Source organism: Prionailurus bengalensis, chromosome A2 (genome assembly GCF_016509475.1).
Source record: "Prionailurus bengalensis isolate Pbe53 chromosome A2, Fcat_Pben_1.1_paternal_pri, whole genome shotgun sequence".
NCBI lineage: Eukaryota > Metazoa > Chordata > Mammalia > Carnivora > Felidae > Prionailurus > Prionailurus bengalensis.
This window is the reverse complement of record NC_057348.1, coordinates 16,853,138-16,878,460: the sequence shown is the minus strand read 5'-3', so window position 1 is coordinate 16,878,460 and position 25,323 is coordinate 16,853,138. Positions and strand designations below refer to the sequence as shown.

The 25,323-nt window shown below is 48.4% G+C and overlaps 1 protein-coding gene and 1 long non-coding RNA gene across 4 annotated transcripts in view; one reads left to right on the top strand and one right to left on the bottom strand.

Moving 5' to 3' along the window:
* LOC122487204 overlaps positions 1-25,323 on the bottom strand; it is a 97,883-nt gene that overhangs the window by 9,441 nt on the left and 63,119 nt on the right. Inside the window, exon 5 of the long non-coding RNA XR_006298328.1 lies at positions 12,473-12,557. This is a non-coding gene — a long non-coding RNA (uncharacterized LOC122487204). The remainder of the gene's footprint in view (positions 1-12,472; positions 12,558-25,323) is intronic.
* KIF9 (kinesin family member 9) overlaps positions 1-25,323 on the top strand; it is a 54,802-nt gene that overhangs the window by 13,797 nt on the left and 15,682 nt on the right. For all 3 annotated transcript variants that reach the window (XM_043587272.1, XM_043587273.1, XM_043587270.1), the window contains 12 exons: positions 4,554-4,637; positions 4,768-4,860; positions 5,632-5,779; positions 6,850-6,914; positions 9,504-9,581; positions 16,912-16,980; positions 17,725-17,829; positions 18,990-19,045; positions 20,050-20,140; positions 20,596-20,729; positions 22,050-22,241; positions 24,254-24,468. In XM_043587272.1, coding sequence (XP_043443207.1) covers positions 4,554-4,637; positions 4,768-4,860; positions 5,632-5,779; positions 6,850-6,914; positions 9,504-9,581; positions 16,912-16,980; positions 17,725-17,829; positions 18,990-19,045; positions 20,050-20,140; positions 20,596-20,729; positions 22,050-22,241; positions 24,254-24,468 — 1,330 coding nt within the window. The remainder of the gene's footprint in view (positions 1-4,553; positions 4,638-4,767; positions 4,861-5,631; positions 5,780-6,849; positions 6,915-9,503; positions 9,582-16,911; positions 16,981-17,724; positions 17,830-18,989; positions 19,046-20,049; positions 20,141-20,595; positions 20,730-22,049; positions 22,242-24,253; positions 24,469-25,323) is intronic.

The following is a 25,323-nucleotide window of genomic DNA, read 5'->3' as shown; positions in this document are numbered from 1 at the left end:
GAGAGGGAGGCACAGAATCCAAAGCAGGCTCCAGGCTCTGAGCTGTCAGCGCAGAGTCGGATGCGGGGCTCAAACTCACGAACTGTGAGATCATGACCTGAGCCGAAGTCGGATGCTCAACTGACTGAGCCACCCAGGCGCCCCCAGCGATAGAGCATTCTCATTGTTGCTCCTGACATTTCACCGTGACTAATGGTATTTGCTGTGGGGCTTTGGTGGCTTAAGGTTAAAGAATGTCCAAGTTTGGGAAGAGTTTTTACCATTAATAAGTATTTGTTCATACCCTTAGTAGTAACCACTCTCCTGACTTGTAATCATTTCATTGGTCTTCTTTATAACTTTACCACTTCTAGCATACCATGTATGTTTCCTCAAACAGCATAGTTTAATTTTTTTGAAAACTTTTATATAAAAGGAATCACGTAGGACGAATTCTGATTACTTTTCCCTCTTATCTACTTTTTATGTGAAATTCATCTATGTTCTTGCTATATATTTTTCATTGTCATCATCACTGTATTACATTGGGTGTTAGGTGAATATACTACAAGTTAGTTATCCACTCTCTTTCTTTCCTTTTCTTTTTTTTTTTCTTTTTCTTTTTTTTTCTTTTAGAGAGAGTGAGTGTGCTCATGAGCAAGGGAGAGGGGTAGGGGGAGAAAGAGAGAAAATCTTAAGCAGGCTCAATGCTCAATGCAGAACCCAACACAGGGCTTGATCCCACGACCCTGGAATCATGACCTGAGCTGAAATCGAGTCAGATGCTGAGCTGACTGAGCCGCCTCAGTGCCCCTATCCACTCTACTTCTGATGGACATGTAGGTTTTCCTAGTTTGAGGGATATTTCATACAATGCCACTGGGAACATTCTTGTATGTCTGCCTCGTGTACATAAGCATGAATTTTTCTAGGTAAAACCAAGGACTGCAGTTATGGGTCATTGAGTGTGTCTTAAACTTTCTTAGGCAATGCCAACTCTTTCCCATAATGGTATACTGCCACAGTGGGTTAGACCTTAAGACCTTAAAATTTTGACCAATCTGGCTGGTGTGTGGTTTTTCCCACTGTGATCTTTGTTTTCTTCTCCCTAATTACTAATGAAGTGAAGGGCCTTTTCATATGCTTATTCACCATTTGGATTTCCCTTCCCATATTTTTTATCTTCTTTATAGATGTCTTTTTTTTTCTTTGTCTTGTTTGCATGAATTCTTTATATACTCTGAAAACTAATCCTTTTTCAGTTATATGTATTGTGAATATGTTATATTTCCCATGGCTTGCTTTTTTTTTTTCGCTCTTTATGTGTTATTTGATGAGCAAAAATTCTTGATTTTAGGTTAATTGAATATATGTAAATTTTTTGTTTTGACTTTTTGTGTAAAGAGCACATAAGAGGATTTTCTTTTAAAAATCCACAGGTAGAGGGCCACCTGGGTGGCTCAGTCAGTTGGGCATCTGACCTCAGCTCAGGTCATGATCTCACTTTTTGTGGGTTTGAGCCCCACGATGGGCTCTGTGTTGACAGCTCAGAGCCTGGAACCTGCTTCAGATTCTGTGTCTCCCTCCCTCTATCCCTCCCCTGCTCGTACTCTGCCTCTCTCTTAAAAATAAATAAAACATTAAAAAATTTTTATATTTTTAAGTTTATTTATTTATTTTGAGAGAGAGTGAGCAAGCAGGGGAGGAGCAAAGAGAGAGGGAGAGAGAGAATCCCAAGCAGGCTCTGTGCTGTCAGTGCAGAGCCTGATGTGGGGCTCGAACTCATGAACGGTGAGATCATGACCTGAGCCAAAGTCAGATGCTTAACCGACTGAGCCACCCAGGTGCCCCCCCCCCCCATTTTTTTTTTTAATCCACATGTAGAATTCTCCAGTTAAGTCATCTGACCTTGGACTTTTATTTGTTGAGAGGTTTTTGATTACTGATTCATAAATTGGTCTGTTTAGATTTTCCTTTTCATCATAATTCAGTCTTGGGAGTCTGACAGTCTTTATCTTTTAACTGAAGCATTTCATTGCATTTGCACTTAATGTAATTACTGATACATTGGGGTTTACATCTGTCATGTTATTATGTGCTATCTCGTTGTTCCATTTGTTCTACATTTATTTTTCTTACCCGTTTTGCCCCTAATTTAATTTAATTTCATTAATATTTTTTTTAATTTACATCCAAGTTAGTTAGCATCCAGTGCAATAATGATTTCAGGAGTAGAATGTAGTGATTCATCCCCTACATATAACACCCAGTGCTCATCCCAACAAGTGTCCCTCTTAATGCCCCTTACCCATGTTTTGCCCTTTTTTATTAGATATTTTTTATTATACTTGTTTTCCCTTTTACTAATTTAGAAGTTGTATGTTCATTCATATTTATATTCTCTCACTCTCTCCGTTTAGCCCAGAAATAACAACTTGGCACATTTAGTTAATACATACACACCCAAGTGAGTGTATCTAACTAGTGAGATATGAATAAGTTCTGTGGATTATCCAAAGTCAGCTTCTTGGTTTTGATATTGTGCTATAGTTTTGCAAGATACTATCTTAGGGAGAGACTGAGTGAAGAGTACAGGGGACCTCCCTGTACATTTCTTCAGAACTCCTCTGGATCAAAATAAAGTGTCATTTTATCATAATTTTTATTATATCTTACCATAACATTATCATTTTAATTGTGTTATAATTACGTTAAAATATTTAAAAATAGGGGTGCCTGGTGGCTTAGTCATTTAAGCGTCCGACTCTTGATTTCAGCTCAGGTCATGTATGATCTCACTGCTCATGAGTTCAAGCCCCATGTCAGGTTCTGCACTGATAGCTCAGAGACTGCTTGGGATTCTCTCTGTCTCTCCCTCTCTCTCTGCTCTTCTCCTGCTTGCTATCTCTCAAAATTAATAAATAAACATATATATATTTAAAAATAAAACCTCTGTGGTGCGCCTGGGTGACTCAGTCGGTTGAATATCTGACTTCAGCTCAGGTTATGATCTAACACTTTGTGAGTTTGAGCCCTGCATTGGGCTCTGTGCTGATATTCAGAGCCTGGAGCCTGCTTCAGATTCTGTATCTCCCTCTCTCTCTGTCTCTCCCAGCTCATGCTCTGTCTCTCTCTCAAAAATAAATAAACATTAAAAAAAATTTTAATAAATAAAAAAATAAAACCTCTAAAAATCTAAAGTTCATGAAAACCTTTTACTTCCTCCTGCATTCTATAAGAACCTTAGGATTGCTACCTTGTCTTTTATGTTTTTGTTTTTTGACTCTGCAGGGACATCATTATTAATGTTTTATGTAGTACACATTCTTTTACATTTACCCTCGTATTTACCACCCTCATTGCTTTTCCTTCCTTTTCTCCATCACCTTCCACTGGAGATTGTTTTCTTTCTTCTGTTGTATATCCTTTATAGTGAGCATGCTGGTGACAAAGAGTTTCTTGTTTTTTGAAATGTCCTTATTTTACCCTTAGTCTTGAGAGATATTTTTGCTGGGTATAAAATTCTATTTTCACATTTGTTTTGTTCTACCATATTTTAAAAAATTTTTTTAATGTTTATTTATTTTTGAGAGACAGAGAGACAGAGTGAGAGTGGGGGAGGGGCAGAGAGAGAGGGAGACACAGAATTTGAAGCAGGCTCCAGGCTCTGGGCTGTCCACACAAAGCCCGACATGGGGCTCAAACCCAAAAACTGTGAGATCATGACCTGAGCTGAAGTCGGACGCTTAACCAACTGAGCCTCCCAGGCACCCCTGTTTTGTTCTACCATATTAAAGAGATCATTGCAAAGTTATGGTTTCCATCATTAGTAGTGAGAAGTCAATGTCAGTCTGTTCAATAGTCCTTTAAAAGTATGTTAGTCTGTGCCTTCTGAGAAGCAGATGCCAAGATGGGATTAAATGTGCAAAAAAAAATTTTTTTTTTATGTTTTTAAATTTATTTTGAGAGAGAGACAGAGAGATTGAGCAGGGGAGGGGCAGACAGAGAGAGGGAGAGAGAGAATCCCAAGCAGGCTTCCCACTGTGACTGCACAGCCTGATGCAGGGCTCAAACTCACGAACCGTGAGATCATGACTAAAATCAAGAGTCAGACACTTAACTGACTGAGCCACCCAGGTGCCCTGGTACATGATCCTTTTAATGTGCCATTGAAGTCAGTTTGTTATGATTTTGGATTCTGCATTTCTCTATTATTAAAAAAAAATTAGTCAACATTTTCCTGGCTATATAACATTCCATTGTACAGATAGACCTAATCATTGGGTATGTAGGTTAATTGTTAGTCAATATTCATGAACATTTTTAAGACTTTTATTGCTACTTGGCTTTTCAGAAAGCTCTACAAATTCACACATCCCTAGCAGAGGGTGAAAGTCTAGGTCTGGACTCCAATTGGTCTCCCATTCTACTAGTGTATAAATGAGATATCTCTGGAAGGTCTGATTGCAGTAACATGAAATCACTTGTATACCTGTCAGAATAGTTGAAAATAACCCAAATGCTTTATTGTTTTAATTCTTCAAAATGCTGTCTACTTTTCCTCTCCTCTTCAGGGAGAGACCAACAGGATTATAGCCTCCCACACAATGAATAAAAACTCATCCAGGTCGCACTGCATTTTCACCATCTATGTGGAGGTGGGTCTGAGCTCCTTGAATAGCCCAGTGATGGGGGGATGGGGGGGAGGCACAGCCCAGTCCCACTGGACCTGCTGCAGACTAGAAGCTTCTCCCTGTGACATCTAACCTCTGTTTGGATGTTTTGTAGGCTCATTCGAGGACCTTATCAGACGAAAAGTACATCACTTCCAAAATTAACTTGGTGGATCTAGCGGGCTCAGAAAGGCTGGGAAAGTCTGGGGTAAGTGGGAGCAGGACATCCCTTGTCAAGCCACAGCCCTGTTTCCTGCACAGTGCCTATGCACATGGGACGTCCCTCATGGGGCATTTGTGCGCCTAGCCCTGAGCTAGGCGCAGTGGAGCATGTGGGCATGACCCCATGGAGCTTTGAGGGATGGAATTAGTGGAAGGGAAACAGCTGCACTATAGTTGCATCCTACCTAAGAGGATTTTTGTAAATATTAAATGAGAGGACAGCCCCTAAATTCTTAGCCAGGTGCCTAGCCCCCCATAAGTACTCAGAAAATGCTTGGTGCTGGTAGTAACATTTCTCTGCATATGAGTAGGAGTGTCCACATGAGTCTTTCCATGAGTATTTCAGCTCAGCTATTCATGGGCTTGGCCATGAATTAGTATAAGTATTCACACAAGTATGCAGTGAGCATTCCTATGTGCATTCAGCTAAGTGTTTGTATGTGTATGATAGTCACAGGATGATTTGCCCAAGTGTCTGCACAAACATTCCTGTGTGTATTCATATTGATGTGACTCTTACATGAGAATTCATGTGAATATTCACAGAAGTATTCATATTCCCGTGAGCGTTCCCATGAATATTTGCATGAGCATTCCTGTGAGTATTAGTATTAGGCCATGATGGAATACAATCCCATGATATTGAGAAAAGAGCTGGCTCTGGAAAGGAGGCTCCAGCCTGGCCACCCACCCACAATGTTCCCAGTGAGGCAGCCTCCCCATTTGGTGTGAAGTGGAATTGACCTTTGGTTTGTAGTCTGAGGGCCGAGTCCTGAAGGAAGCCACCTACATCAACAAGTCGCTGTCATTCCTGGAGCAGGCCATCATTGCCCTTGGGGACCAGAAGCGGGAGCACATCCCCTTCCGGCAGTGCAAGCTTACCCACGCCCTCAAGGACTCATTAGGTAAGGGCAGGTGAGGGCGAGGTCCATGCACAGGGAGGAGGGCCAGGCCGGGTCTAGCTGCTGCTGGTGGTAATGGAATTGCTCCCTTCCGGCAGCTGGCACTTCCCTGGAACCTTTTCACTGTGATCCCAGACACAGCTGAAAAGTAAGAGTCATGCATGGTCCCCTCTTTCACCCACAGCATGCAGTGCTGCTCCCTCAGAAGCTTTGCTTAAACTTTGGCCTCTGTTGGGACTACCTTCTCACTTCCCCTCATCCCTAACCTGACAGAATCCTTCACGGCCTTCAAGGTGACCAGGTGGAGGGTCTCTGTCATGCCTCCTTCTCTTCCCCCACAGCCTCCCTGACAGAGGAACGGGGGTTGTGTTTGTCATATTTGTGTCGCCTGATGGCACGGTCTTGGGTGTCTGATTACTAGTTGAGAGCCACCAGTAGCAAAGCCCCGGCCCACAGCCCTCTCCCCTGCCCCGTGCCATCTCTCCTCTGCTGTTCCCCCGGCTCCTCTTTTAGGTACATCCAGTGGCCTCTCCCCTTCCCTGCTCTCCTCCAGTCTCACACATGCTTGGGCATGTCCCTCCTGACTCTGTCTGAGTCAGCTCAGGTGGCTGTAACAAAACGCCACAGTCTGGAGTGCTTCAACAATAGACATTTATTCCTCACAGCTCTGGAGGCTGGAAGTCCCAGATCAAGGTTCAGGATGGATGGTTCCTGGTGAGGGCTCTTTTTGGCTCATACACAGCTGCTTTCTTTCTGTGCCTTCACACGGCAAAGAGCAAGAAAGAAAAGAGAAAGGGACCAGAAAGAGAGACAGAGTTCTGGTCTTTCTCTTTCTCTCATATAAGGGCACTAATCTCATTATGGCGGCTCTGCACTCAGGACCTCCTCTAAACCTGATCACCTCCCCCAGGCCCCATCTCCAGATACCATCACACTTGGGGATAGGACTTCAACATAGGAATTTTGTCAGGACACAAACTCTCAACCCATAGCAGACCCCCACCAGCCTTAAAAGAATCTCTTGGCAGAATACCCACATGGTTCATGGCCCTTCTGTGTCCTGCTTTCTGCAGGGGGAAATTGCAATATGGTTCTCTTGACAAACATCTATGGAGAAGCCGCCCAGTTAGAAGAGACGGTACGTAAAGATAGCCGAGGCGGCCTGGTTGGAATCCCTTCTCGTGGGTTCCAGGGCTGGGTAAGGCTGGCTCCGGGCTGGCTAAGCTGGCGTACTGGGCCATAGATATTGTCAAGAGGGAAGAGATCCGGGGACCGAATCAACCAAAATTGTTGCGGGATCCAAATACCAAGTACCAAGGGGCAGAGGCTGTGTTGAGGAAGAGGCAAGGCAGGGAGCAGGCGCAGCGTGGGAGTCTATATGAAGAGGGTTTTGTGGGGGCAAGGACTATGCTTCCCACGGTGCTGCTCCTGTGAATTGGGATCTAGGGCAGCTGATTTCTTGTTCTTCATAATTACACGCTGAAAAATCTTAGAAGCACCACAGGGTTCCGGGCTGTGGTTATGAGGCTGGTGCAAACTGATGGGCATTGAGCACATACTGTGTGTGTGGGGGCGGGGGGGGGCGGGAAGAGCAGCTCGGTAGAGGTGACTTATACGTGGCCTCACGCCTCAGAGTTCCTTGCCATGGCCCTGAGTAATGTGAGAGGTCTGGACGAAAGAATCCATCAGAGGAAAAGGTACTTTTCCTGAAAGTGGGGTGAGGAAGGTGGGCACCGAGCTGGCTGGGTTTAAAGGGTTGGTGGTACAGAAAGCAGAGAGGCGGGTTGCCTGGGTGGCTCAATTCGTTACGTGGCTGGCTCTTGGTTTTGGTTCAGGATTAGGCTCTCATGGCTTGTGGGTTCAAGTCCCACATCGGGCTCTGTGCTGACAGCACAGAGCCTGCTTGGGATTCTTTCTCTCCCTCTCTGCCCCTTACGCACGTGTGCGCGCTCTCTCTCACAATAAGTAAACATTTAAAAACAAATAAAATAAAAAGAAAGCAGAGATGCTTCTGGCAGAGGCAACTGTGGGCCTGATGGTGTGGCCCATGCCGGGAACACCTGGCTGCTGCAGGGGGAGTGGAGGGTGGTGTTCAGGAAGGAGAAGGGGGAGAAAAGACTCCAGAGGCTGCTCGGGTCCTGGCGGCCAGGGTGCCGCCTTGGCTGTTCTGTTGGTTGCTGGGGTGTCATGGGGTTTGAGCAGGGAGGGCTGTGGCCAGAGTTGTGACTCACGAAGATTAACCCAGCAGCAGGACCCAGGGGACCTGGGAGGGGACAAGCTTAGGAGACCCAGAGGCAGGAATATGGGCTCTAATGGCTGAGGCAGTGACACAGGTGAGCTCACACAACTGGGCATTCCGGTTGAGGCTTCCCTTCTTCCTCTGAAGGGCCACTCATCATAAATAAGACAGATTTGGAAAGCACTCCATAGACGTTTTGTCAGGTGTGGATGTTTAAGGCAAGCCTCAGTCATCTGGCGAATCCACTTAGGTGAAACAGGTCCTTTCCAGGCACGCTGCAGGGCAAGATGCTCCTGCAGGGCCTCCCAGTTTCTTGCATCAGGGACCATCCCAGCTTCCAGAGAGAGTGCCCTGGGGCTTGGGAGGCCGGGGAGGGAGCTCCCACTGACGTGCAGGCAGCATCCCCAGCGGGGGAAGGCTTCAGGAACCACATAGTATAACAAAGCACAAGTGAACCCCGAGAGGAGCCATATGAAAATTGGGCCTCCTGACTGCCTTGTTGAGCAATGCCCTCCAAGACGGTGGAAGGCCCCTCTCTCTCATTCCCACCCCTGAGATGGTCACCGCATAGAAAGCCATTCTGCTGGTACCCCGCCATCCCGTCCTGTGACGCAGGACGGTGCCCACAGAGCCCAGAGGAGCTGCTGGAGGGGCCTCAGGGGGTTGGGACGAAGGCATATTGGGGTGTGGAAGCTAATGAGTCTCTTCTCCAAAAGCTTTAAAACCTTGACAGTGTTCCTGTCATGGATCACATTGCTTTATTCAGTGCCGCTGCACGTATGTGTGGGAGTAAACACAGCGAGGGGGTCGTGGCCACACTCGCTGCTGTTTGGAGCAGGAGAGTCCGAATCCACCCCACACAGAAGCAGCTCCGACTAGTGACAGGGGCCTCCTCCGGAGGGCCTCCTGCCAGCTCTATCCAGAGCACACCACCCACCTCTTCATGAAGTCTCCCTGACTTTACAGAGAAGCTACAAAACCTGTCTGAGGTCGCGTGGTGGGTCAGCGGTAGGGTTCTTAATCACCAGGGTGGACTGAAGAGCACTTTTGGGCCTTCTTCTGGGCCACTTCTGGGTGGCCCTCCCCCAGGCCCGCCCCCCTGTTTCGGGGCCCTGCGACAGCCCGCCATCGTGTGAGGCTGGGATCTCAGGGCCCGCCCTGTGCTACCACTGGCAGTTCCTCGTTGCCAAGGGACAGGCCTCCACCTGTCGTGTAACATCGGTGCAGTGGGGCACAGTGCCGGGGCTGTTTCTCAAGTGCCTACTTACGTGGCTGCCTCCTGGGCCTGCGGCCATAATTACCCCTGCCTGGCTGCCCCTCCAGAGGGACTTGGGTGGAACCCCCAAGGAGACCCCACACTTCACATTGGAGTAGACTTATATGCAGAAGTTCATCTTTCCTAGTGGACTCCTTTGGCCTGTTTTGAAAATATCTCTATTCATAAGCAATTGGCCAAAGACATAGAGGGCTGTCTGATCTGTTTTTCAGCTGTCTTCACTGCGGTTTGCCAGCAGGATGAAGCTGGTCACCACTGAGCCTGCCATCAACGAAAAGTATGATGCTGAGGTAGTAAAGGGTTTGTGGGCAGATGTCTCACCGTGGAGGTGTGTGGGTTTGTTGCCTGGGTCACACAAGCCTGTCTTCCCTTCCTGCCTCAGTGCGATCCCGGGTCAGTCCCTTTCCACTCTGGGACAGGCCAGAGTCTTCAGAGCCCCTGGAGACCCCCCCACTTGGGGGCCACCACACAGGTGAAAGGACCAGGTCAGGTCCCCACCCAGTTCATGTGTGAGACTTCAGGGCCTCTGACTACCCTGGGCTTCTATATGAGAGTTCCTTAGAGCTGTTTCAGAGTTCAGTCAGTGTGGACCATCTCTCAGACTCCTCTGGTTATAACGCTACGGAACCTCTTTGCTGCCGACCTGTGTGATCCCTCTCAGCAAGCACAGCTGACCGATCAGAAGGAGCGCTCAGCACCACCACCAGGGAGGTGCAGGTTGAAACCTTAGTGAAAGTCCACCCTCAGACTAGCAAAAATTAGCACGTTTCCACAATGCAGAGTGGTGGCGAGAACGTGCAGAAACGAGAGCCTTTGTCTGTTCCTGGCCAGAGCATAATCTATAAAATTGCTTTCGAGAGCATCCTGGCAACTTCTTGTAAAGTAAAAACTCATTTACCTCATTTTCCTTCAGGATGCTTGTGGAATCATGGTTACCAGAGACAGGAGCATGTACGTGCCCTGAGCTCATGACAAAGTAGTTAAACCTTCCAGATTCCAAATCCTAAAGGAAAATAGTGGTCCCCGTGGCTCTGTGTAACTAACCCATGGTTTGGAGGTTGAGGAGGGGGGTGGGTTAGAGCAGTGGCTCTCAGACATGAGCTGGTGGCAGAACCCCAGGCCGGCTTCTTTTTTTTTTTTTTAATGTTTGTTTGTTTGTATGTTTGTTTGTTTTGAGAGAGAGAATGTGAGGGGGCGACAGGCAGAGAGAGAGGTGAGAAAGAATCCCAAGCAGGCTCCACACCATCAGAGCAGAGCCCCACACAGGGCTTCATCTCAGGAACTGTGAGATCATGACCTGAGCGGAAACCTGGAGCCTGTCGCTTAATCGCCTGAGCCACCCAGGAGCCCCTCTAGGCAGGCTTCTGGAACCGCAGGTCACTGAACCCATTCAGAGTTCCTGATTCCATTGGCCAAAGGGTGAGGCCTAAGGATTCACGTTTCTAATAAGTTTCCAGATGCTGTTGCTGCTGCTCTTCCGGGGCCACACTCAAGAACCACTGGCACAGTAGTTAAGAGCCATGGCCCCCACATTGGGGGTTCAGCAACCTGCTCTTTCCTTCCATCAGCTGTACAGCCTCAGCAGGATACTTATTCTTAGTAAGCCACCATTTCTTCAGTAGTAAATTGGGGGAGTGGCAGAATCCACTCTCTAAGAGAGGCTGTGGAGAATCATACAATGGGGAGAAACCTCTTCCCACAGTGCTGTCGTGGAGTGAATGCTCAGTAAATGTTAGCTAGCGCGCTGCTCGCTGTATGGGTCAGCAGTGTTCCCTTTCCCGGTGGACAGTCTGGAGGCATTCCCCACATATGTACGTGAAGAGCCTCGAGGCAGAACGGTGCCTGTGCTGCTCATTGTACTAGTGAGCAGCTGGGCACGGGACCGCTAGCCCTTCACCAGAGAGGAGCTGAGTGAGTCAGGGAGGGAGAGAGCCAGGGCTCGAGCTGCCAGCTGGATAATCTCAAGCGGGATTGAAGCGGGCCAAATGGTAGCATCTGTCTAAACACATGTGAAGCATAACTGAATATCGTTCATCGATACATGTGTGTGCATTAAAAAAAAAGCAACAACAAAACGCAGGGGCGAAAAGACCAACCTGAGGCTGGGGGTTCCCTCTGGGATGTCGGGGGGGTGGTGGACTTGGAGAGAGGTACATAGGGGCTGCATATTTGTCTGCAGTGTTTTATTTCTTTAAAAAGGTGGGGGGGGCACCTGGGTGCCTCAGTCGGTTAAGTGTCTGACTCTCGATCTAAGCTCAGGTCTTGATCTCAAGGGCTGTGAGTTCAAACCCTGCAATGGGCTCCATGCTGGGTGCAAAGCCTACTTAAAAAATGAACATTTTTTTTAATTAAAAAAATTTAAGGGGCGCCTGGGTGGCTCAGTTGGTTAAGTGTTCGACTTCAGCTCAGGCCATGATCTCGCAGTCTGTGAGTTCGAGCCCCGCGTCAGGCTCTGTGCTGACAGCTCAGAGCCTGGAGCCTGCTTCAGATTCTATGCCTCCCTCTCTCTCTGTCCTTCCCCTGCTCATGCTCTGTCTCTCTCTGTCTCAAAAATAAATAAAAACATTAAAAAAATTTTTTTTAATTAAAAAAGAGCTTATCGGGCTCTGCACTGATAGGGCAGAACCTGCTTGGGATTTTCTGTCTCTCCCTTTCTCTCTGTCCCTCATGCTCTCTTTCTCTCTCTCTCTCTCAAGATAAGTAAACTTAAAAAATGATAAGCATTTATAAGCATGAGTTCTTGAGAGAGGCATGGAAAATTACCTGGGCTGCCGACTTCCATAGACCACAGCCAGTCTGCCTGTGTTATTTCTAGCGCCCTCTTCAGTATAGATGCCTGATTTCTGGACCATGGGGTAGCTTCTGTGGAATTGCCTCAGAGTTTTCACCTATGGACTAGGAGGCTGGACTGATGACCTCCAGGTGACCCTCGTACTCTGTCAGTCTGTGATTCTGTGAGGTGGTATAAAGGTTGTGAGCCTTGGGTGTAAACAGGCAGCAGACAAACACTTGATATTCTGCTCTGCTGAGAGAAGATCATACCTGCAGGCTGCAGTGGGGTCAACCAGGGAAGTTTCCCGAGTGGAGAGGTGCTCCTAGCCTGGTGTGCTACTTAAACAGAAGGCGCTGAATTATCCTCATTATGTTTATGATGAAAACCCCTGACCGTCAGGGAACTTACTTGAGTCTGTGCTGTTTCCAAGGCATTAGTTCCATCCAGAAAATGTCCCTGATCTTTAAAGGCATTGGTCAGGTTTGTGTTCCATCTGAGATACAAAAAAAAAAAAAAAGGAGTTGGTCAGCCAGGAGGTGCTGCCAGGCCCTGTTCTGTGGGGTCTGGTGCTCCAGCCCTGTGTTTCCAAGCAGCTTCTTTCCATTCGGTACAGGAGGGCGAGTCTGCCAGGCATGAGGAGAAGCACCTATGGTCTCAGGATGTGACATGGAGGCTGGTTACAGGGGGAGCCAATGACCCATTTCCTCACATCACCTGATTGGCCCAGAGATCTAAGCCTGGCTCCCCATGCCACACTGGACAGTCATCCAGCTGGAGGCCCTCAACAGCCTGACTTTCCCTAGCGGCGTCATGATGTATTTTTTAGAACTGAGATCCCTCAGCTGAGGGGAGGGGCTTGGCCACCAAGCCTCTCCCGTTGACCTCATAGGAAGTCTACCTGAAGGAGAACCTCTTGGGGCTTCCCAGAGGGGCAGAGCCGGGATTTGGACCCTGGTCATGTGCTTTGAGTCTTAGGCTTTGTGCCCTGAATTGCCACAAAGACACCAGAATGCCAGGGTTCTGTCACCTCTCGCTGCAGACTGATCACAGCCCTGGTCACCAGTACCAGGATCCAGTTGTCAGGGGCTCCCTCCAGTGGCCATTTTTTGACAACTGAAGAACGCCCTGTTGTTCACAGAGAAGGTTCTCAGCATAAAATCCCTTGTGCCTCTCATTTGAAAGACAACAGGACAGTATCCATCAAATGTAAAATGACTCAGCAATTCTGTTTCTAGAAATATGTCATTTATCCATTCACCTAAAATCTATAGAGCACTTACCATGTGCCAGGCACTTTTTGAAGCACCTGGAGTGTGTTAATATACAAAAAACACAAATCTGTGTCCTCAAAGAGCTGACTACTGGGGGTGGGAGAGAGAGATACGATAAATATAAGAAATAAATGAGCCTGGCTGGCTTAGTCGGGAGAGCATATAATTCTATTTAAAAAAAATTTTTTTTATTAGTTTTCTTTATTTCTGAGAGGCAGAGAGAGACAGAGCGTGTGGGGGGGAGGGGCAGAGAGAGAGGGAGACACAGAATCGGAAGCAGGCTCCAGGCTCTGAGCTTTCAGCACAGAGCCCGATGCGGGGCCCGAACTCACCAACTGTGAGATCATGACCTGAGCTGAAGTCGGACGTTCAACTGACTGAGCCACCCAGGAGCCCCAGGGAGAGCATGTAATTCTTACTCTCGGATTTGTGAGTTTGAGCCCCAGATTTGGTGTAGAGATTACTTAAATAAATAAACTTAAAAAAAAATAAAAGAAGTGAATCTAGATCCTGCCATTTGCAACAACATTGGTGAACTTAGAAGACATTATTCCAAGTGAAATAAACCAGATACAGAAGGAAAAATACTGCAAGATCTCACTTACATATGGAACCTAAAAAGTCAAATTCACAGAAACAGGGAGTAGAGTGGTGGTTACCAAGAGTGGGGGTAGGGGCTGAGGAAAGGGGAAATGTTGGTCAAAGTACACAAATTTTCATTTATAGGATGGATAAGTTCTGGGGATCTTATCTTATCCCCAGTTCAGTACAGCATGGTGACCATAGTTAATAATACCATATTGTAGGGGTACCTGGGTGGCTCAGTCGGTTGAGCGTCCGACTTCAGCTCAGGTCAGGATCTTGCACTCTGTGAGTTCAAGCCCCACATTGAGCTCTGTGCTGACAGCTCAGAGCCTGGTGCCTGCTTCCGATTCTGTATCTCCCCCTCTCTCTGCCCCTCCCTTGCTCGTGCTTTGTCTCTTTCTCTCAAAAATAAACATTAAACATTTTTTCAAAAAATAATACCATATCGTATACTGTATTTAAAAAATGCTTTATTGCTCAAAAATGCTAACCATCATCTGAGCTTTGCTGGGAAAGTAGATCTCAGATGCTCTTAACCACACACAAAAAATCGTCCCTAGGTGAGGAGATAGATATGTTAGCTAACTTGACTATAGTAATCATTTTACTATGTGTGTGTATATCATGTTGTACACCTCAAATATTCAGGCATACCTCCAGAGATATTGTGGGTTCAGTTCTAGACCACTGTAATGTAGTGAATATCACAATAAAGCAAGTCAAATGAGTTTTGTGGTTTCCCAGTGCCTGTAAAAGTTACTTTTATGCTATACAGTAGTCTGGGGCGGGGCAAAGAGAGACGGGGAGAGAGAATCCCATGGAGCCTCTGGAACTGTCAGCATGGAGTCTGATGCAGGACTCAATCTCACAAACTGTGATGTCATGACCTGAGTTGAAATCAAGTGTTGGATGCTTAACTGACTGAGCTACCCAGCACCCCCATACTGTAGTCTGTTAAGTGTGCAATAGCATTATGTCTAAAAAAACAATGCACCTACCTTATTTTTTAATAAGTATATTAAAGTATATTTAAAGTATATTTAAAAATACTTTATTGCTGGGACACCTGGGTGGCTCAGTCAGTTCAGTGTCTGACTCTTGATCTCAGCTGAGGTCTTGATCTCAGGGTCATGAATTCAAGCCCCGTGTCAGGCTGCATGCTGGGCATGGAGCCTACTTCACCCCAAGTCTGAGCTTTCAGTGACTCATAATCCCTGATCACAGATAATATAACAAATAAAATAATAATGAAAAATTTGAAATACTGCAGAAGTTACCAAATGTAACACAAAGACAGAAAGTGAGCAAATGTTGTGGAAAAATAGTGCCGATAGACTTGCCTGATTCAGGGTTGCCACAAATCTTCAATCTATAAAAAACAGTATCTGAGAAGCTCAGTAAAGCAAAGAACAATGAAATGAGGTATGCATGCCTACAATTTTTCTTTAAAAAATGTTTAAAGGGGTGCCTGGGTGGCTCAGTTGGTTGAGCATCTGACTCTCGATTTCAGCTTGGGTTACGATCTCATGGTTTGTGAGTTGGAGCCCCACATTGCGCTCTGCACTGACCGCGTGGAGCCTGCTTGGGATTCTCTCTCTTCCTCTCTCTCTCCCCCTGCTCTCTCTCTCTCTCAAAATAAATAAATAAATTTAAAAACAAATTAAAAAAGGGGCACTTGGGTGGCTCAGTCGGTTAAGCAGCCAACTTCAGCTCAGGTCACGATCTCACAGTCCATGAGTTTGAGCCCCGTGTCAGGGTCTGTGCTGCCAGCTCAGAGCCTGGAGCCCGTTTCAGATTCTGTGTCTCCCTCTCTCTCTGCCCCTCCCCTGTTCATGCTCTGTGTCTCTCTGTCTCAAAAATAAATAAACGCTAATAAATAAATAAATAAATAAAAATTAAAAAATAAAAATATTAAAAAAAAAAAAAAGAAATAGGTAAGTTCTAGAGCTCCACCATCCAGTATAGTAGCTGCTACTCGCTTGGGGTTATTTAAATTAGTTACATAAAATTAAAAGTTCACTTCCTTGGTCACCCTAATGACATTTCCAGGGTTCAGTAGCTACGTGTAACTCAGGGCACAGATATAGAACATTTCCATCATTACAGGAAGAACTGTCAAACAACACTGCTCTAGGGTGTGTTGGTGATAGGTGCTATAAAAAAAATTAGAGCAAGATTTGAAAAAAGAGTGGTGTGGGAGTGGGGAGTATGTAAAACTGCAGTTTTACATCGAGTGATTGAAATGTGCCTAATTTAGGAGCTTTTGAACAAAGACTTGAAGGAGGTGTGGGGGTGTGCCAGGGCAACACCTGGGGGAAGAGTGTCCTGGGCAGCGGGGACAGGCAGTGCAGAGGCGGGAGTGTGCCAATTTGGTAGGAGTGGAATGAGCTTGGAGGAGAACGGTAGGGAAGAGTTAATGGGGGCAGATCACAAAGAGCCTGTGTTATCCTACAGAAACCTATAAAGACACAAAGATGTAAGTACAAAAATGTTGTGCAGCCTTGTTTGTAACAGCAAAACTTTGGAGGTGGCATACATGATTATCAGCAGGGAATGTGACATGTTTGTGCAGTGGTTGGGAAGGATGAGGGTAAAAGGTACGCCTGCGTGGAGAGCCTCCTGGAGGCAGCGGGCTGCAATGAGAAGGCCTTCACCCTGGTAGACTGGAAGTAACCCGAAGTTCCTGGAAGTTGAGGTGTGAGGTTGCCCTGTGGGTGCCTGTGCTCACTCTGTTAAATCTCCTCTGTCTGCTGAAAGAAGCAGAGGCCAGGGACTTGTGAGGCCCCCGAAGGCCCTAAACTCACCCCAGTTGGGAAAGAGTCACTGGCGGGGAAGGAATTGTCCAGATGCTGAGATCACACTCCATGGATTACCAGGAGGGGCCAGGAGGTCCGGCCACAGGTTGGGGAACTGTGGGCTTGATGTGGAAGAGGCAGAATGGCCTCTCTGACTGTCCTCCCTGCCCCGTCCCAAACTGTGTTTCCCTGGCAGCGAATGGTCAAGAACCTGGAGAAGGAGCTGGCACTGCTCAAGCAGGAGCTGGCCATCCACGACAGCCTGGTAAGGGGCTGGAGGCAGGTGGCTGGGTGAGGGGCTGGCCGGAGTGCTGGAGGGACTGTGGTCACAGTACCAGGCGGGCAGAGGGATTGGGTGGACAGGCCCCAGGAGGGCCAAGTAGGCAGGGAGACTTTGGGGTCAGAGGGGCTAAGGAGCCAGGGATGCCTGGTGGGCAGGGAAATTGGAAGAGCAGGAGGATGTGGGCAGGGGTGTCAGATATCAGGGAGCAGAGGCAGACAGTTGGCAGGAAGATGAGGGGCAGGGGGCCAGGTGCCAGGCAGGTAGGGCAGGGATAGATAGCATGATGGTCAAGGTCAGAGGAGGTGGGGCTTACTGGGCAGTGGGGGAGGGGCAGCAGCATAGAGCCCTGAGGGCAGAGGGTGGGGACAGGAGACCTCTGGTGGCTTGCCTGGGCCTCCTCATGGGTGGGGGGGAGGTGTCTCAAGGCAGAGGCAGCCACCTCCCGCCCATGGCTGTCAGCCTAGAGTCTCCTGAGACTCAGCCAGCAGAGCCCTTTGCTTGGAGTGGCAAGCTCATGACAGGTGGCTTTCCTTCCCTCCAAGACCCAGTTGTCCCTCTGTGACCCGAGCACCTGGCCAGGACCTGATGGTGAAGGGAATGGAGCTGGCTTAGGTGGCCAGGACCTGTGCCCAAACCTCTCCACCTTGATTCTCAGAATGCCCCCTCCTGCCCCTGTCGGGCTCAGGTATTTGGAGCTCGTTGACATGTTCTTCATCCTCCTCCAAGGCCAACCGCACCCTTGTGAACTACGATCCCATGGATGAAATCCAGATTGCTGAGATCAACTCCCAGGTGCGGAGGTACCTGGAGGGGACACTGGACGAGATTGATGTAAGGAGCATCTCCTTGGGACCACCATGCCCAGTGGCCTGGGTCTCCCTATCCTGGGCATACCCCCACTTGTGCTGTGCTGGCCTTAGAACCTTACACTGAGTGGGTGCAGTGGGTGTCGGGTGGGTGGTGCTGGACCCCTGGCCTCGGGCCCTGCAGCCCACTGAAGCCTCAGCATCCATGTTTAGGGTTACAAGGATGGGTGTGCCCCACAGAGTGGCCAGAAGCCTTGACCGGCCCTGACCACACAGGGGGTGGTCCATCACAAGTGCAGGCCCTGGAGCTAGGCTGCCCTGAATCACGTCCCAGCTCAGCTGCCTCCTTGCTGAGTGATGTCAGCAAAATGTTTAACCTCGTGGACTTTGGTGGCCACACTTGTACAGTGAGGAGGGAAAGCAAGCTGGAATTAACTGAGCTGTAGGAGCTCAGGTGCTTGGCTGTGCCAGGTGGGGTGAGGCCATTCAAGGATGATGGTCATGCTGGTTTACAAGGCAGACACCCAGGGCCCGAGTTGGAGTAGGCCAAGGAGGAAGAGACGGCAGCCACATGGGGAAGGGCCCTCAGGAGGAAGGTTGCATTCTTTTTTCACAGTGCAGGCCAGCAAACCCTTCATCAGGGAGCTACGTGACAGATGCCTCCCTATCCCTAGCCTGTCACTGTGGCAGCTATAACTGGCAGGCCTCAGACGATGGAGGGGCAGGCCCTTCTGGCATTGTAACAGTGCTAGTTCTAGACTGACCCTCAGGGGTAATGCTTGTGGTCCCTAGGGCCGAGAGGGAAGCCAATAGCCTTCCCCCAGCCATAGATGTATATGTGTCTGTAACCACACAAAAGTTCATAACAGAACCTTTCAGCAACAGGAGAGAGCTGAGGACAATACATTTTATTAAAATGTTTTTTCTTAGTATTTTCAAGTACTAGAGACATTCTAATTTTACAGAGATCTTCCCTTAGAAAAGGTCATTTGTATAGCCTCAATAAATACTTAGCTTGAAAACTATTAACCAATTGTTTCTTTGTTCTTGAAGAGAACAGATATGCCATTCTCAAGACAGAGGATCAAAGGGTTAGTCAAGGAGTCCTGGTTTCTCTATGAACAGAGACACACCCTGTGCTGTGCTGCCAGAGGCCTAACCTCTGCCTTGCTCTCTTCCCTCCAGATAATCAACCTCAGACAGATCCAGGAGGTGTTCAACCAGTTCCGGGTGGTTCTGAGGTAAGGGACCCTCCCCACCCACTGGATTCCTACATCAGGCTGCCATTTTCATTTCCCATGGTCAGGGCATGGCCTCTAAGTGCACTGCCTTGTCTCTTGTGGGTGAAGAGCCAGATCAGAGTTCTTGGGGTGTGCCCAGGCCCCTGAGCTCTCAAATCCTCCAGCCCTTCCCTTCCCCTGGGGGAAGCGGGGAGGACAGACATCCATTTAAGGACAACACAGAGAGGAGTCCCTGGTAGTCCCTGGTAGATGTTTCTTGAGTTCATTAACTCAACAGGAGGTCCTTATAGAGTGCCGGCCCTGAGCGCCCTGAGCATGGCCAGAGCAGGGCATCATGAATGCTCCCTGCTCCCCACCCCCACCTCAAGAGGCATTTGTGGTTTATATGGGTGCAGGCATACCTGTAAACTGAGTGACTTATGCTGGGTGGATCACAGAAGTGGGTCACGTGATTCCAAAGGGCCCTTTTAAAATAATTTTTAAATGTTTATTTATTTTTGAGAGAGAGAGAGAGGGAGCTTGAGTGGTGGAGGGGCAGCAAGAGACAGAGACACAGAATCCGAAACAGGCTCCAGGCTCTGAGCTGTCACACAGAGCTCGATGTGAGGCTTGAACTCACGGATCGTGAGATCATGACCTGAGCTGAAGTCGGACACTTAACCAAGTGAGCCACCCAGGCACCCCCCAAAGGGCCTTTAAAGATAGCACCTAGGAAAGCATGGTCCTGAGGCAGGCTTACAGTCCTTGTTAAAGTTATCTTGGAGCAGAAGTGCCTGGCAAGCAAGGGTGGCCATTACAAATTTGGGAGGCTGGACAATAGATGTGTGCACTGAGAAATTGGGATGTGGCATGAACTTGTTTTGTCTGATCTGGTTCATGAGGAGGGTGTGGTTCCATCAGAGGGGGGCCACACCCACATGAGTTCTACCTCTAGTACTTGGTTCTTGCTCCAGAGGGTTCAGCATGGCCCCAGTGTCAGGTGTTCTCTCATTCTCTCTCTCAAGCCAACAGGAACAGGAAGTGGAATCTGCTTTGCGCAGGAAGTATACCCTCATAGATAAGAATGACTTTGCAGCCATTTCTGCGGTCCAGAAGGTATGCATGGTTGCTTCTTGTTGACAGCATTCATGTCAGATGTTTCCATCCCCAGACCTTTTCAGAAGCAGCAAGTATTCCACATTAAAGCAGATCTAGGGTTGCAACAGGTAAAGGTAACACCAGGATGAGTGTGACCCATGCAAGAGTCTGCCATATAGGAATTCAAAATGGTCTCCAAAATTAGAGACATGACCACAGACAAGACCAGTTCCTGGAGTCACATTGGCAACAGGACTCAAGATTCTCGGTATGGCGTGGTGTTGATGTGGAAAGTGGACATTGGTAGAATGGCCAGAGATAGCGCTGTTGGGGGCAGCCTGAAGTCAGCGGCACTGGCGACAGCTATCTTGGTGTGTGGGGTCAACATGCCCATCAGAGCACGTATGCACTTGGGTCCCCCACAGGCCAGAACCCTTCAACTAACTCCTTGCCCTGTGGCTGGCCTCTTCCAGGCAGGGCTTGTGGACGTTGATGGCCACCTAGTAGGTGAGCCTGATGGACAAGGCTTCGGACTCGGGGTCACCCCTTTCTCTGCCAAACCTGGGAAGAAATCCAAGTCCAAGAAGACATTCAAAGAGCAGCTCAGGTGAGTAACCTTCCTGCTGCTCTACCTGCTCAACACCTGGCCCTCCTTGGCTGGTGAAAGAAGAGAGTAGCTAAGCTAGTGTCTTAGCTACTGGCTGGTCACAGTTGCTCCCATTACTGCCAGTACTAGCAGTATCCGCGGGACTCAGGTTGGGCTGGTTACCTCTTGTCCACACAGCGACCCCATGAGGTGGGCATTAATGTCTCCATTTTACTGATGTGGAAACCAAGGCCCAGGGGTGTGGTCCAAGGCCACACCACTGATGAGTGGTAGAGTAGAAGAGAGAGGCCAGGCTAGCACTCCCCACTTTAGTACTGCACGCAGAAACCACCTGTGGCCCAGCTGCCTGGTGCTCATGTCACCTAAAAACCACAGTTCACCTTTCAGGCAAGGATCATTTGTGTATGCAAGGCTCACTTAATGAGACACTCTCCCTGGGAGATGCCTGTAGCAGTGGACAAAGAGCATAGGCTCTAGGAAGCGCCTTTCACCCTTGTGTGAGGCATGACAGCCTCTCTGTGCTTCCATTTTCTGGTCCCTAAGTTGGGACTCATAATGGTAGCATCAAAATCACGGGGGTTGTGAAGATGTGGGTGAGTGCAGTCCCCGTACCTAGAAAGTACACGGTGGGAATGTGTTGTTGTTGTTACTATCACTTGGTAAAGGACACAGTCCAAAGCTGATTGTGCAAAACCATCACATGCAGGACAGGAGTCAGGTAGCGGGGGTTGCCGAGGCCCCTCGCATCCTCCTGATGATTCAGGCCTGCTCAGACGTGCCTCTCTGAGAAGGAGGACCCTGGGCACCGTCACTCGGAGGGGGAGGGCAGCTACCTTCCTGGGAGCTGGTGTGGGCACCCATGTAGGTGGGAGAATGCAGAACTCATGGGCTGGTCAAGGCATCAGGGCAGACATGTCTTGCTTTACCTTCGGTCCCCAGACCTAACCTGGATGGGGGCTCTGCCACTCCTTCCCAGGGGTTCCTGTGTGATAAGTGCCTCAATGGCCAGGATATTCCCGGGAGCCTGTGGCCCACCCCACAGGTGCACCTGCTTCCAGACCTGGAGACTGCCATTTTCCCAGGTGTCTCCTGCTGAGGCTGCTGAAGGGAGGGCTACTTATTGAGGAGGAGAAGAATGCTCTCCTCTTCCTATCCATAGGGTCTTACTCTTTGCGTTTGGGCCCACATGTATGATCTAAATAAGACTGAGTGGGATGGGGCTTCTGATATAAGAGGGTTTGGAAAGGTCACTCTCCTCAGCACCAGAGACACCTTACTGCCCATGACTAAGCCTGGGGTCTCCCTGCCTTCTCCTTCTAGCTCCTCAGCAAGAAAGGAAGGTGCCAGCAGCCCTGTGAGTGGCAAGGAGTTGGATGTCTCTACGTCCAAGACCCAGCTGACCCCATCCTCCAAGGAGGGGGATGTCAAAGACATGACTATACGGGAACGGGAGACCTCCAGCATTGAGCCCCTTCCTTCGGACTCCCCAAAGGAGGAATTACGCCCACCCAGGTGACCCTCTAATGGTAGTTCCTGCTCCAGATCTTTCAAAACCAGAATGTGATCCTCAACATGTGAATAGTGCCTGTAGATACATGAGATAAAACAGGGGATAACAGGCAAAGACTAGGAGTACAATCCAAAAAGAAGTAACAAAAAAAAAAAAAAAAAAAGAAGTAACATGATGGCTTATACACATGCAAAATGGTCCCGCCTCAGGACTCCTCCAAGATACGCAGTTACACATGGAATCATTTTAGACCCTTCAAATAGCCATTATTTAAATAAAAATTTTTAGGGGCACCTGGGTGGCTCAGTCAGTTGAGCATCTGACTTCAGCTCAAGTCATGATTTCATGGTTTGTGAGTTTGAGCCCCACATCAGGCTCTCTGCTATCACTGCAGAGCCCGCTCGGTTGCTCTGTCCCTCTTGCTCTCTACCACTCCCCTGCTCGTGCTCTGTCTCTCTAGAAAATAAATAAGCATTAAAAAAAAATTTTTTTAAATAACTAATGCATTTAAAAGGCCCCTCAGGGTGCTTGGGTGGCTCAGTCAGTGTGTGACTCATGATCTCAGCTCAGATCTTGATCTCAGGGTCATGAGTTCAAGCCCCATGTTGGGTTCCATGCTGGGTTTGAAGCCTACTTAAAGACAAAGAAAAAAAAAGGCACCAAATTCTCAAGGTATGAGACCCCTTCCTCTGGCTACCCAGTTTCTCTCCCTGGTGAGTCAGTCATTGAGTGTTCAGTAATCCGTCCTGAGGAAATAATTAGAGATGTGCACAAAGATTTGTGCAAACAGATGTTCATTGCATCATCAATTTAAAAAGGTGACAACAGTTTTTTTGTGAAATACCTTCAGGAGCTAATGTGATGGCAAAGGCACTAAGTGAGTTATTATCTCTGCCCTTGGGATGTACAAGGATGTGCATGAAGAATTTTTTCCCCAGCAGGTGAACAGTTCTAAGCACTCAGAAGTTGGAAGTACTGGACAGTGAATACTGTCTTAAGTCTACATTTAACATATTACTATACCTATTTCATCACACATCCATCTTTCTCTCCATCCCTCTTATTTAAAAAGAAAATTTTTTTTAACATTTATGCATTTTTGAGAGTGAGAGAGACAGAGCGTGAGCAGGGGAGGGGCAGAGAGAGAGGGAGACACAGAATCCGAAGCAGGCTCCTGTCTCTGAGCTGTCAGCACAGAGCCTGACGTAGGGCTCAAACTCATGGACCACGAGATCATGACCTGAGCTGAAGTCGGACGCCTAACTCACTGAGCCACCCAGTCACCCCAATCCCTCTTATTTTTTCGATGCATTTCATAGGAAGTTGCAGACGATCTGCTTCTCCCTGCCCCAGCACTTCAAATTATATCTTGTTAACCAGAGTTCTCGGGGCTCCTTATAACACGAAAGAATGGTTCTGTGAATGACATAAGATGGAAAATTACATCTACTGTGTGACCTCAAACATTAAAAAAACTTTAATTATTTATTTATTTTTATTTTAGAGAGAGAGGGAGAGAACATGTGTGAGCGGGGGAGAGGAGCAGAGGGTGAGAGAGAATCCCAAGCAGGCTCCATGCTCAGCACGGAGCCTGAGATGGGGCTTGATCCCACGAGCCTGGGATCATGACCTGAGCCGAAATCAAGAGTCAGATGCTCAACCGACTGAGCCACCCAAGTGCTCCTCAAACATTAAAAAAGTTATTGAAGAGATCCCTGAAGTAGAGACACCAAAGTGTAATTGCTAATAGGCAGTGAGTGGTTTTTTGCTTTGTTTTCTGTTTTTTACACTTTTCCTTGCTGTCCTCACTTTCTGCAATGGTCATGTGTCCTTGCTTGCTGAGTGAGACAGACACAGGTGAGCGGTTCCCACACAGGGTAGCTCCAGTGCAGGATAGGTGGTGCCTGGGAGTTTCGGCCTTCTGCCCACAGAAGCCCCGGCGAAGAGAGGCCAAGTGCCTCTAGGCTCTAAGACCCTGCCCCACTTTCTCCTTCCCCTCCCCCTCTGTCTTCAGGCCCAGTACCCCACCCCCCAAACCTGTGGCCTTTGAGGACTTTAAGAATGAGCGAGGCAGTGAGATCAACCGCATCTTCAAAGAGAACAAATCCATCTTGAACGAGCGGAGGAAAAGGGCCAGCGAGACCACACAGCGCATCAATGCCATCAAACGGGAGATGGACGTGACCAAGGAGGCACTAAATTTCCAGAAGTCACTCCGGGAGAAACAAGGTAAATATGATGGGAAGATAGTGGGGTGGGGGGGCGGCTGTGGGAGCTGAATATCCTGCGCTAAATGGGGCAGCCCTGGGTACTGGAGGACTCAGATGGGAGGGGGCCGCAGGGCATGTTGGGGTGCAGTCTTCACCCCTGGGTCATCACGTGGCTCTAGTCAGCCCTGGGAATCACAGGGTCCTTCCCTGTCAGTCAGCTTCTGCCTGTGGGCCCCCCATTATTTTGTTATCTCAGACCTAGGTGCTTCTCCCAGTGGAGAGGCAGGCCTTGGGCTTATAGAGGCTTCCCCAGGAAGATGGGCAGCTGGCGTCCCCCACAAGGCCCCGAGATCCTGGTGTGGTCTCCTTACTACCCAGGGTAGTCTGACTGACATGAGGGTGCTGGTCAAGACACAGGAAACTGAGGAAGGAAAGAGAATATGGATACCAGAGAGCCTGGGGTTTTGTTGTCACTAGGACCATTCCTTATGCCAAACCCTCAACACCCAATGATGGCCTGGCAAAGTCTCATCCCCTAAGCCAGGTGGTATGGGGGGCCCTCAGGCTCAGAAAGCAGGGACCTTACTGTGAAGAGGGTGCTCACCTGGTTACCCTGACCTGGTGCCCTTGTCACAGTGGCAGACACTGCCCACACCTGCACTGTGGGCCAGGGACCCTCAAGCTTGAGTATTCAGAGAACTCCTCTGGGAGGGCTAGTCAAACACAGGTTCCCAGGCCCGGACTGCTGGTTCTAACTCAGGAGATCTGGAGCAAGGCTCAGAACCTGCATTTTAATGAGTAACCATCCTGACTCTGAGGCCAGAGGTTCAGAAACCACATCTTTGTTCACATTCCTGGCTTGGTCCCATTGTCC